The 12,518-nt window shown below is 53.3% G+C and overlaps 1 protein-coding gene across 9 annotated transcripts; it reads right to left on the bottom strand.

The window, feature by feature from the left end:
• Positions 1-354: 354 nt before the first annotated feature.
• Positions 355-10,524, bottom strand: SPNS1 (SPNS lysolipid transporter 1, lysophospholipid). Of its 9 annotated transcripts, none has more exons than XM_081553351.1 (13): positions 9,572-10,524; positions 8,367-8,658; positions 8,203-8,268; positions 6,382-6,518; positions 5,084-5,235; positions 4,926-4,992; positions 3,966-4,111; positions 3,189-3,344; positions 2,681-2,870; positions 2,260-2,325; positions 1,659-1,757; positions 974-1,145; positions 355-694 (listed from the first exon to the last, which is right to left on the bottom strand). In XM_081553351.1, exons 2-13 carry the CDS (start codon positions 8,605-8,607, stop codon positions 600-602), a joined length of 1,587 nt encoding a protein of 528 aa, XP_081409477.1. In that variant the 5' UTR covers positions 8,608-8,658; positions 9,572-10,524; the 3' UTR covers positions 355-599. The 9 variants fall into 9 exon arrangements, with proteins under 9 accessions (XP_081409477.1, XP_081409479.1, XP_081409478.1 ...); XM_081553353.1 differs by having other exon boundaries at positions 9,380-9,579; XM_081553352.1 differs by having other exon boundaries at positions 9,501-9,579.
• Positions 10,525-12,518: the final 1,994 nt, after the last annotated feature.

Raw genomic sequence — 12,518 nt, 5'->3', positions numbered from 1 at the left:
GATGCTTACAGGACGGCCAGCAACCGTGGCCTCCGCAGCCGTGGCTCACGGAGGCAGCAAGGAGGCTCTGACACCGGGAATTCTGAGGGGCCCCGGGGTGTGCCCACCCCCACCTCGCCCTGGCCAGCCTGCCAAGGAGGGCGGGCTCTAGGGGAGACACGGGCGTGACTCACGGTCACACAGAGCCAGCTCACTCCACCCCAATGCTCACCGGCCCAAAAGGACAGGGCTTTGCCCCAGGGCCCACGGGGTCACCCGACAGCCCCTGGGACCCTGGGACTAGACAGGGGGCATTCCCCACCATCCAGAGGTCAGAGGTCCCTAACCCAGAGAGACTCCAGCAGGCACTTGGGGTCTGGCTACAAATTTTATTCAGTTACAAATAGCACCGAGCCCCCGGGGCTGCTCCAGTGGCAGGGGATCCCCCGTCCCGAGCCCCCAATGTCCCCACTTGACCACCCATGTAGTGTGTGGGAGCTAGAACACAGCCCAAGGCCCCTCCCAGAAAATGGGCTAGCCGAGGAGGTGGGCCCTGGGCACCTCCCAAGGTGGGCCCAGGGCCAGCTGTGATAGGTCTGCAGATAGCAAGCGGTGATCCCTCAGATAAGCACACTGGACACAGGGACCCGAGTGGAGCGTCCTCGCTGGGGCACCACGATCCGGTCATCGGTGGGCCCGGTCTCAGGCAACAGACCTGCCGGGAAAGAGGATCAGAGCCAGGGCTGGATGTACAGACAGACACAGGCCCAGGGAGGGGACAAACAAGCAGTGGCAAATGGACAGGACAGCAGAGCTGGGCACACAGCAGGGCATGAGCTCATGGGTCAGGCAGCCCCAAAGCCAAGGAAAGGGAGGGCTGAGGACTGAGAGTGGCCAGGTATACGGGGCTCGGTGGGCAGACAGATGGACAAGCAGGCAGCATCATGAAGCTAGGCAGGGAGCTGTGGACGGACAGTGGGGAGGCCCAACTGACCCTGCACGTGCAGGTGGGCCTGCCGGCGGTCACTCTCAATGAAGATGGCGGTGCCCAGAAAGGCTGCGCCCCCGAGCGCCCCCACGAAAGCGCAGAGCATGAGCGAGAACTGCAGGGCCCGGAACTCGGACAAGAAGGAGGGGGGCCAGTCCCGGCGGAGGCGGTCAGAGATCTGCAGGGAGACAAGGAAAGAAAAGTCAGGTGAGGGACTTCCCTGGTGGTCCAGTAGCTAAGACTTGGCCTTCCAGCACAGGGGCGCGGGCTTGACCCCTGGTTGGGGAGCTAAGATCCCGCATGCCTCACAGCCAACAAACAAAAATATAAAACAGAAGCAATATTGTAACAAAGTCAACAAAGACTTTGCAGAAATTTTTTTTCATCAAAAAAATCTTAAAAAAAAAAAAAGAAAAGTCAGGAGAAAGAGGCATGGAGTGGAAGCCCCCAAACTTCAGAAGAATGAAGAAAACTTAAGCCAGGACCTCACCGGTGGAAATCTACCAAGACAAAATCCTGCCAGCCGAGCTGAGGCTCCAAGGTGAGGGGTGCCTGGCACAGGGACTCGGATGCCTCACTTGGACTGGACCCTCTAATTCGGCCTGTGCTCAGGCCACTGGCGACTGGCTGGTGCCAGGAACGTAGGGTCCCCTAAAGCCCACCCCAGGCCTGGCCAAGAGGTCCTGCTCACCGAACCAATGAGGTACGGGCTCCCAGCATCACCTAGCAGGTGAGACAGTACAATCTGGAAGGCTTCGGCAGTGGAGCGTCGTGTGGGGATCACCACGTACTGGGGGAGAGAGGAGCAGGAGGCAGAGGGTAAGGACAGGACTGAGGCACAGCCTAGGCTGACGTCAGGGGAACCCCAACTCAGAGGTGTGGCTGGGGTGAAGGGCAGGGCAGGCCCAGACTACAGGCCCACTTGGGACTGGAAGTCAGTCCAGGGCTAGGTTCTGAAAAAGGGGTGACCATCACAATTCAAGACAAGCGAGGTTTCCTATGGGGCTCCCCAGGTGGCGCAAGTGGTAAAGAACCCGCCTGCCAATGCAGGAGACATAAGAGACATGAGTTCAATCCCTGAGTCAGGAAGATCCCCTGGAGGAGGGCATGGCAACCCACTCCAGTATTCTTGCCTGGAGAATCCCATGGACAGAGTAGCCTGGAGGGGTACAGTGTCCATAGGGTGGCAAAGAATCGGACACGACTGAAGTGACTTAGCACACTTGAGGTTTCCTACCCACCGCCCGCTCCCATCAGCCACTGGGGTAACCTTGGGCCAGCCACCTACTTACCAGCAGAATATCAGCCACGATGGCCCAGTTCATGGACAACAGTGTCTCTCCAATAAAAATGAAAATCTGGAGGATGGGAGGTAGGTGGTGAAGGAGGGGCGATGGGGTGGGTCTCACCATAACATGAGCAAACCCCTGGTGGAGGGCTCACCAGGTACCAGGCCCCTCTATTAATTCCTCTGACCCTCACAAAACCCCCAGGAGACAGGTGTTACTATCATTCCCATTTTACAGCAGTTGACACTGAGCACAGAGAGGTTAAGTCACTTGCCCAATGTCACACAGCTAAGAATGGCCAGAGCTGAGATGTAAACCCAGGCATTCTCACTCGAGTCGGCTCTGGCCCCAATCCTGCCCCCTAGTGCACCATCCCTCCACCCTGGACCCAGACCACTCCCCTAGACACCTGCTAGCTACTCACATAGGTGGCCACGATGCTGCCACGGGCGCAGGCGAGGGACAGGAAGAGGAAGGGTGCAGAGCCCAGGAGGCCAGCAGCACAAACCAGCGGGTCAGCCCGGGGGTTGGAGCGGCGGAGGTGGCGGCTGATCTCCACACCGAGGCCCACACCCAGGACCCCGGTGAGGCAGGTGATGAGTCCAAAGATGAGACTAGGGGAGGGAGAGGGAAAGGGTGGGCTAGTCCTTCTGCCTGTGAAGCCCCCTAGCCTCACCCTCAAGGCCCAGAGAAAAAGATGGTCCATCCCAGCCATGGTCACAACCCAGGGCTATCCAGGTACAGCACCCCATGGTTCACAAAGCTCCAAGAGGAAGGTGCCTACTCCCAGACCAGGAAACTGAGACTCTGGGAGAGGAAGTAGCTGTGGAGTCAGGATTCAGACTCTCCTTGCCTGAGTCTGAATCACAGACCCTTTCCACTTCATCACCTGCCACCTGTAGGGCCCCCCAACCCAGTTCCCATCCCAGTACCTGTCAGAGGAAGGGCAGGAGTCTCCAGGAAGGCAGGGTGGGGTCTCCCCCAAGACCACACGGGAACGCAGCAAGAAAGCAGGGGCCCAAAGAGCCAGGGAGCCCGTGACAAAGGCCACAGCAGTGAAACCAAGGGAAGACAGGATGAAACTGGGACTGTAGATAATCAGGAGGGAGGAAGTTAAGACTCCACTGAGGTATCAGGGTCAGAGATCTCTGTTCTTCCTCTCTGGCTTATTTGAATTGTCTGGCCACTGGGTGTAAAGGTTGTCCCTGCTCTGAGGATCTGGGCCTGTAAATCAAGCAGCTGCCACAAAGGGGCCGTGGTGACAGCATTCCTTGCCTCGGGGTAGGGTCAGCTGACAGGACACAACAAAGACCACACCCATGTAAATCTCAAAACAGACCCTAGGGCCTCCCTGGGGGCCTCAGATGTTGGGTTAGGAAGGAACTAAGCTCAGAGCTAACCAGTCAATCCTAAAGGTGATCAGTCCTGAATATTCATTGGAAGGACTGATGCTGAAGTTGAAACTCCAATACTTTGGCCACCTGATTCGAAGAACTGACTCCTTGGAAAAGACCCTGATGCTGGGAAAGATTAAAGGCAGGAGGAGAAGGGGATGACAGAGGATGAGATGATTGGATGGCATCACCGACTCGATGGACATGAGCTTGAGCAAGCTCCAGGGATTGGTGATGGACAGGGAAGCCTGGCGTGCTGCAGTCCATGGGGTCACAAAGAGTCAGACACGACTGAGCGACTGAACTGAAACTCACTTTCTTGCCAGAGCCCTCAGATCTGCCCACCACGAGGTAGGGTTCAGGGGTGGTGAGTCTGAGTGGCGCTCCACAGCTCCCCTTGGTGGCTCCCGTACCACCAGGAATAGCAGCACAACAGCCAACACTCCTAGACCTGGCGTCACCTGGGGAAAGAGTGGGCTTCAGGAAGGGAACAGACTGGGAGGTACTTAGCCCTGGGGATTGAGAGAACATAAAGGGTGTAAAAAGGCAATTCAGGGCCCGAGACCTCAACCAACCAGTGAGTGCTTGCTCAAGGAAGTTGAACCTGTGACTGAGGGGAGGGATGACTATTACTGTCAATGGATCCCCCGTTTCTGCAAGCCTAACTGTTCCCTCCTTGGCAACAACGGACTTTCCCTAACTTTCTTTTGGGAAACCACTCCTTACATCTCTCTCAACTCGTTTGGTTCAAACAGGGTGGGGCTTAAAACCCAGACTTGGCCAACAAGAGTCACGTTAACCTCCCAGGCCTTGGTGGTTGATTCAGTGGAAGGCATGTGACTTGCGTTCATCTAATCAGATACCATCCAGGACTACTGCTCAAGGATCCAGGCTGTTAAAGTTTCTAAATGGGAAGATAAACATGTGGAGCTTTCATTTGCTTGAGAATGAAGATAACACAGGGGAAAGTAGAGCTGAGAAAAGGATGACCAAATTCCTGGAACAGTGTGGGTGTCCTGGATCCGGCTTTACCTGAAGCTCACCCTGGGACTTTCCATTATGGAGCCAATACAGTCCCATTCGGGGGCTTACAGTCTACAATGGCTTCTATAACCCAGAGTTTTATCTAGCATGTGACTTTATGGTGAGGGCAGCTAGGCTTCCTGCAGGCTTAGCAGAGTGAACAATGCCTTAAAAGGGGGGTGCCTGAAGGTAAAAAAGGGTGAATTCAGTGAGCACATTGCTGACCTTCCCCCAGGCTGTGACCCAACTCACCCGCAGAGCCCAGTGCCAGTCTCCGGCCACATCCTTCACTTTGGAGCCTGCAATGTAGCCCAAACCACTGGGGAAAGAGGGTGGGGGAGGAGACAGCTGGTCAGTCACGTCCCAGGGGAGGCCGTCCTGCTTCCCTATCAGGCCCAAGGTCCACTCACCTGCCCACCGGGATGGCAAAGTAGAAGATGCTGAGCATCCGACTCCGCTGGTCTGCCACGAAGAGGTCAGCGATGAGGGTGGGCGCGATGGTGGAGTAACTGGCCTCCCCAACCCCCACCAGGCCCCGGGTCAGGAGGAGCAGCCAGAATCGCTGGGGAATGAGATATGGGGGAGGTGGCACCCCACCCTGAGGCCAGCATCCCCGCCAATCTCACCAGCCCACTCTGGGGAGGTGGCGGGGATGGCAGGAGAGGCCTGGGTTTCAGAAGCAAACAGACCTGAGCTTGAATCCTGGCTCCACTACTTACTAGCTCTGACTTTGAAAAAGCAACTTAACCTCTCTGAGCCTCAGTCTCCTTATCTGCAAAAGGGGATAATAACAACAACTTGTTCACATAACTACTGTGAGAACTGGACCACAAAAGGTCTATTCATTATACTGGTGCAAAATAAATCTTTATTTCTATCTCGTCCACCCACCCCAGACACCCCAATAGTGAATAATGATCTTAGGTGGGGGTTTATTTGTCTGCCAAAGACACCAGAAGCTAAGGACAAGGCATAATCACTCAAGGAGAGTACGTAGTGTCCGGGGCTGAGAAGACAGACTCCCAGGGCAGAGAATGAGAACAGAGAGAGGAGCGTTCAAAGCAGTGAAGAAGCAACAGCCAGGGAGGCAGGGCGAAAACCAAAAGAGGGGAGTCAGAGAAGTCAGAAGAGTTTCCGGAAGGAAGAAGTGGGTCAACAGAGCCAGAAGCTCCCAGGAAATTAAGGGAGAACAGGCCTAGGAAGTTGGGAGCTACAGTTAGCAACTGAGAGGGCCCTGTTGACTTTGGCAATGGAGTGGTGGGGGAAGGTAAGCCAGCAGCGCTCAAGGCAGGAGTGGGAGGAGAGGAAGTACAGGCAAAGCAGAGCCTTTGCCCGGTTGCCCCATCACCCAGACTGGAGCTGGGGTAAGGGAGCCTTCGGGGAAGTCTGGCTAGAAAGAGGGCAGTCTGGGTAAGGTCTTTCTCATGGCAGAGGAATGGGAGTGTTTGGTATGCAGTGGAAGGAGTCAATGGCCAGGGAGAGAGGGGATGATGGACAGAAGAAGGTTCTGGAAGAACAGGGGAGAGGATGGGGTGGGCAGATGACTCAGGCAGGCAAGGGATAAAAGATGGTATGGACAAAGGGAAGCACACAAGCTCCCTGGGCCCAGTCTGCAGTAACTCCAAAGAGCAGCAGCAAAGACTGATGGGAGGGCTGGGGCAGGGGGTGGGGGTGGGGGGTGGAAGCAGGAGCCAGCATGGGACCTCACCTCTCTGGGGATGAAGGACGACCCCAGTGTCACCAGAGACCAGAAGGCAATGCCCCCGCACATGAGATACTTCCGATTGTACCTGTCACCCAGGTAGCCAAACACAGGTGCCAATACCATGTAACTGGAGATGAACACTGGGGGGAAGCAGAGAGTCACAGCCCAGCCTCAGTACCCCCACCCCACCCTCCACTCCAGCTCAGGGAGTATGAAGAGGGGTAGAATAACTCCCAATCCTGAAACCATCACAGCTTCCTCCCGGGGTGCGGATGGATTGGAGTTGGGAGAGTAGTCGTCCAGCCCCATCTGCAATGTCTTTCAAATCTTCCACTATAAAATGGATGGCCCAGCTGACTTATCCTATCCTCCATACCCTGGCCTGAAATCTTATCTGATCCAGCCCCTCCCTACCTCTCCAACCTCATGCTTATCCACGTTTCCACTCTGAACTCCAATGGCCCAACTGCCAAGTTCAATACCAACTTAAGGCTTTGGTATTGAAGGCTATGGAGATGCTGTCCTCTCCATCTCAAACAATCTCTCCTCTCCCCTGAGCTTCACAGACCTCAGCTCCTTTACCTTCAGCTCAGAAACCTTCCCAACCACCACATATCCAATCTCTATCTCATCTACTCTGTCTTCTTTGACATAACAGTTATTCCTGTAGAATACTATCTCATTATTAGTTTAGGGACTATTGCCCCCTCATGCACAGCAAAACATTAGCTCCAGGAAGAAAAAGACCTTGCCTGTATTGGGCATGACTGTGTTTCCATCCCTTAACACAATGCCTGGCACAAAACAGGTGCCCAACAAACATGTGTTGAATGAAAACGTGAACAAGGTTGCCAAGAAAGACCTGTTTCTTCTCTAACTCAACAACTCTTTGGAGCTGGGCAGAACTGGACCTGTGATCCCACTCTCATTCCATCCAACTTTGGCTTAAATATCTCCATTTCCTTAGTGGCCTGGAGTGGAGCAAAGAACACTGCAAGACTTGTTTCAAACTCTTCTGCCTCAAACTCGTTGTATGACCCTAGGCAAGTCTTAACTTTTCTCCAAGCCTCAGTTTCTTTATAAAAGTATAGCTTTCAAAAATATGTTTTCTTTAAAAAAATACAGCCTCAGTTTCTTTATAAAAATACTACCTACTTACTTTATAAAATAATAACCCAGATTCTTTGGCTGATAAAAGGATTAGAAGACAATGACAGCAAGAGGTCCTCTTTGGATGTTATCAGCATTCCCTCCAGGGCCTGGCACAGGTAGGTGCTCAGAAATGAATGAAGGAGCGAAGGAAGGTAAAGAGGAGTTGGCCTTAGCTTTGCCTCTCCCATAAACCCCAAAGTTCTGAACAAGTAACACTCACCTCTTCCCCTTCTAGATACCTCCCTCTTCTGCCACTATTTACTGGGTGCCTTCCATTTCCCGACATTGCCCAATCCACTTCACCGGCATTACCTCATTTAATCCTCACATCAGCCCTAGGAGGTGAGTCTGGTTATTATGAGTTCTATCTCACCCACAAGGAAAGTGAGGCTTAGAGAAACTGAGGGCCTCACCTACCATTACATTCAGTGAAAAGCTGATGTTTAAACCAGGTCGGTCTGAATACCATTACACTAAACTGACTCCCTCTTGAAATGTCTTTAAATGTGGTGTCCTATTCAAACAGGACAGCTTCAGGGTAGAGTCGAGGCCATCTCCCCTAGCTCTGGCCACAGTACCTCCCAAAAATGAGGCCCCAGGCAGGCCAGCATGTGGCCTCAAGGAGGGCAGGACAGAAAGAAGAGCCACTATGTGTGCCCAGCCTCCACTTACCGGTCTGGATGAGGCCGGAGCTACCGTCTCCGATGTCGAAGAACTGCTCAATGTCCGGAAGGACGCCTGGGAAGGAGAAGACTCAGGATGGGCCGTCCGAGGCAGCCCCACTTTCAGGACCCCGCTCCCTTCCCCTCTTCTAACTTTCTCCCAGAAGTCAGTACCAGCCACGGTGAAGCGGTCCATGTAGTTGAGGAGGTTGATGTAACACAGCACAGCCACTATAAGAGCCGAACGGCCCGAAGACAAGCCCGTGATGCGCTGCAGTCCTTCCTGGTCCGGGACCTCGGGATCCTCGGACTTCGGGTTCCCCATAGACCCCGGCAACCCTGGGGTCCCGGGCGCCGGCCCGTCGTCCGTGTCATCCGCCTGGCTGAGGAAGGGCGCGGTGTCGGACCCGGACATGATCCCGGGGGGACGCGCCCGCCCGCGCTACGGTCCCACCGACGATCCCACCTGCGAGGGGAGGAGGCTGGAGAAAGGAGGGAACCCAGGCGAGGGAGATGCGCCTGTACACACGACAGGAGCTTGCCCCGAAGCACAGAGCCGGGGGATGGCAGCCGGGCTCTATCATGCGTCCCCGCGCCGGCGGACACACCGCGCGGAGGGGGCCAGTGGAACTCGGGTGAGATCGGAGACAGGAACGGGTTGAGGAGAGTTTGTGATCCTCTGCTCCCCGGTTGAAGCCACCCCTCGCCCCAGGTAGGAGCCCACTTGCAGTCGCGGTCGCTCAGCCCGGGTGCTGCACCACGGCCACCGCCATGTTGGCTAAGAGCCGGTCATGTGACCCTGGAGCAGGGGCTGGGACGGGAGACGCCCGACGGGCCAGCCCCCGACGCGGCTACGGAGGCCGCGCGCGCCCCTGCGGCCTCGCAGCCTCTCCCATGTCAGGTGACCCTGGCCGCTCGCTGGGGTCCTCCGCCGGCTGCGTTCACGCTGTGACCAGCGACCTGAAGGTGTCTGGGTGACCTGGTGCAGCGCCTCCCCCTCTGAATCTCTGGCTTCCTTAGCTGCAGCGCTACTGGGCAGACCTCTTATCGAAAGAGATCAAACGAGATAATGGAGCCTTAAAAGGTTCTGGAAATAGTAAACATCTCTCATTTCAGTTCAGTCGCTCAGTCGTGTCCGACTCTTTGCGACCCCATGGACTCTAGACGTGCCAACAAACAGCTCTTACTCTCTCCCCCACGATGTCCAGGTTGGGGCTTTCATACGTGTTGGATGAATGAATGAATGGTGAACAGCGCGACCCCATCCCTACTTTTCCAGTTCCCCAACCCTACCGGTAACCCCCTGACCTTTACCAGCGGATGTTGAAGAAAGCGTCCCCAGACCCCACCCGCGGCTTCTGGAGCCAGTGTTTCCTCACCTCCCAGCGGGACCAAGGTCCTTGCGCCCTCAGATGGTCTCACTTGAAATAGGCAGGGGCTAAGGAGCTGCTGCTGCTGCTGCTGCTAAGTCGCTTCAGTCGTGACCGACTCTGTGCGACCCCAGAGACGGCCGCCCACCAGGCTCCCTCGTCCCTGGGATTCTCCAGGCAAGAGTACTGGAGTGGGTTGCCATTTTCTTCTCCAAGGCATGAAAGTGAAAAGTGAAAGTGAAGTCGCTCAGTCGTGCCGACTCCCAGCGACCCCATGGACTGCAGCCTACCAGGCTCCTCCATCCATGGGATTTTCCAGGCAAGAGGACTGGAGTAGGGTACCATTGACTCCTTTCCAATTCGTGTTGGAGAAGACTCTTGAGAGTCCCTTGGACAGCAAGGAGATAAAAGCAGTCAATCCTAAAGGAAATCAACCTTGAATGATCATTGGAAGGACTGATGCTGAAGCTGAAGCTCCAATACTTTGGCCACCTGATGCAAAGAGCCAACTCATTGGAAAAGACCCTGGCAAAGATTGAGGGCAGGAGGAAAGGGGGCAACAGAGGATGAGACGGTTGGATGGCATCATCAACTCAATGGATATGAGTTTGAGCAAACTCAGGGAGATAGTGAAGGACAGGGAAGCCTGACATGCTGCAGTCCATGGGGTTGAAAAGTGTCAGACACGGCTCAGTGACTGAACAAGGAGACTCCTAGCCCCAAGGGGGCTTGAACACAACAGAGCCCTGGCACCAAAACAGCTTGGTTCTTAAGCATCTGCTCACCCCGATCGCCAAGCTCCAGTTAATAAACATACACTCTAAGTAAAACTAGTGTTGTTGTTTAGTTGCTAAGTTGTGTCCGACTCTTTAGTGACCCCGTGAACCGTAGCCAGCCAGGCTCCTCTGTCCATGGGATTTCCCAGGCAAGAATACTGGAGTGGGTTGCCATTTCCTTCTCCAGGGGATCTTCCTGACCCAGGGATTGAACTGGAGTCTCCTGGATTGCAGGTGGATTCTCTACCACTCAGCTACCTAGGAAGTTAACACTCATTGAACTGTAGATTTAAAATAAGTAAACGCTTAGGCATGTAAATTAAATTGGACATGAATGAAAATAAAACTTTCTGGTTATAAAGACAAATATTTTGATGCTAATTGGTTTTGGCAAATGGGAAAAATATTTGATTCTTCACCAAGTACAGGTACGTTTTATTTTATTTTTGGCCATGGGGTGTATTAGTTCCCCTACCAGAGGCTGAACCCATGCCCTGCAGTGGAAACGAGGAGTCCTAATCACTGGACTGCCAGTGAGTTCCCCCAGATGTCTTTTAATTTTATGGATGTCAGGATTAAAATTCCTTTAAGGTCAGATAAATAAATACATCCATACAGCTCTATTGGTTTCAACTGGAGCCCAACTTTTTGTTCTCAAAATTGTGGTTTGTGAAATATAAGTACATGTGGAATTTTGGGGGAAAAAAAGTTCATCTATGACAAGTGTCACAAAAAAGAAGTCTGGCATATGGTGTTATAAGGACCTGATAACAGGGGCATTTGACCTGGTCAGGGAAGTTTGACAGCCTCTCTGAGGAAGTGGTCCTTGCGCTCTGCAAACAAAATAAGAGCACTTAACCCTCATGCCTGGGCTTCCCTGGTGGCTTAGACAGTAAAAAATCTGGCTGTAATGTGTGAGAGCCAGGTTCGATCCCTGAGTCAGGAAGATCCCCTAGAGAAAGAAATGGCAACCCATTCCAGTATTTTTGCCTGTAAAATCCCATGGACAGAGGAGCCTGATGGGCTACAGTCCATGGGGTTACAGAGAATCAGATACCACTGAAGGACAAACACTTTGATTTCACTTTTCAGCCCTCAAGCCTAGAGCCCATGCTCCGAAACTAGAGCAGTCCGCGTGTGCCTCAACTAGAGAAAAGTCTGTGGGCCACTCCGAAGACCTACTGCAGCGGGAAAAAGTAAACAAAAAAAAAGGCATTTTGCTCAACATCCTACAAAGATTAACCTGCTGCAGCCGCTGACCGACAGCGCACTTGGTGCTTCAGACAAAGAGATTAAGTTGATAATCAGATGAAGCACTTTGTGCTCCAGACAGAGGAAATTAAGGATAATAGGATGCTCTGTGATTTGAATAAACAGGCTGTTAGGTAGTTAATACTCATTTCAAGAAGAATTTTAATGAACCCTGATTGTTGCATCTTCCCATACATAGAAAAGTACTATAATCATTAATTCGAGAAAACTGTTCTTTGTTTTTTGTTGTTCTTGTTTTCTGCTTTTGTTTGTGTGGGGCCACATCTTGGGGCAGGCGGGATCTTAGTTCCCTGACCAGGGGTCAAACCTGTGCCCCCTGCAGTGGAAGCATGGAGTCCCAACTGCTGGACCGCCAGGGAAGTCCCTGAGAAATCTGTTCTTTGTGACAGGCAGTAATCTTTTACCAAAAAGTATGCTGACAGCTTGTATTTCCTGACCAAAATATGTACATGTAAATTGACCTTGCCTCCTACCTCTTTGAAGCAGTTTCTCAGTAAGCGCCTGAATAAAACCTCGGTTGTTGGGGAGGAGTCAGGAAGCAGAACAGAACAATGAACAGAAGGATCTGAGAGAAGGGCAGTGTAGAGAGCAGTGAGAGTGGGAGACTGGCTGCGGAGCAGGCAGGGAGCAGGCTGGGCAGGGCCTGGGCCATGTTTAAGGATTTCCTTCATTTTAAGTCAGATTTGCATTAGAGAAAATCACTCTGGCTGGATGGGAAGGGTTCAGAGGTGCAGCAATCCATGGCACTAGGCTGCAGGCTGTGATGGCCTGTACCAGGATGGGATAGAGGCAGGGAAGTGAACTGCTTTGGGGCAGTTGATTTGGTGATGGAGAAGATATGGGGATGAAAGAGGTTTGTGTGTGTGTCAGTCACTCAGTCGTATCCGACTCTTTGAGACCCCGTGGTC

This window comes from Giraffa tippelskirchi, chromosome 13 (assembly GCF_054371585.1).
Source record: "Giraffa tippelskirchi isolate mGirTip1 chromosome 13, T2T-mGirTip1v1.2.pri, whole genome shotgun sequence".
NCBI lineage: Eukaryota > Metazoa > Chordata > Mammalia > Artiodactyla > Giraffidae > Giraffa > Giraffa tippelskirchi.
The sequence above is the reverse complement of the archived record's forward strand: the minus strand, read 5'-3'. Positions and strand labels throughout refer to the sequence as shown.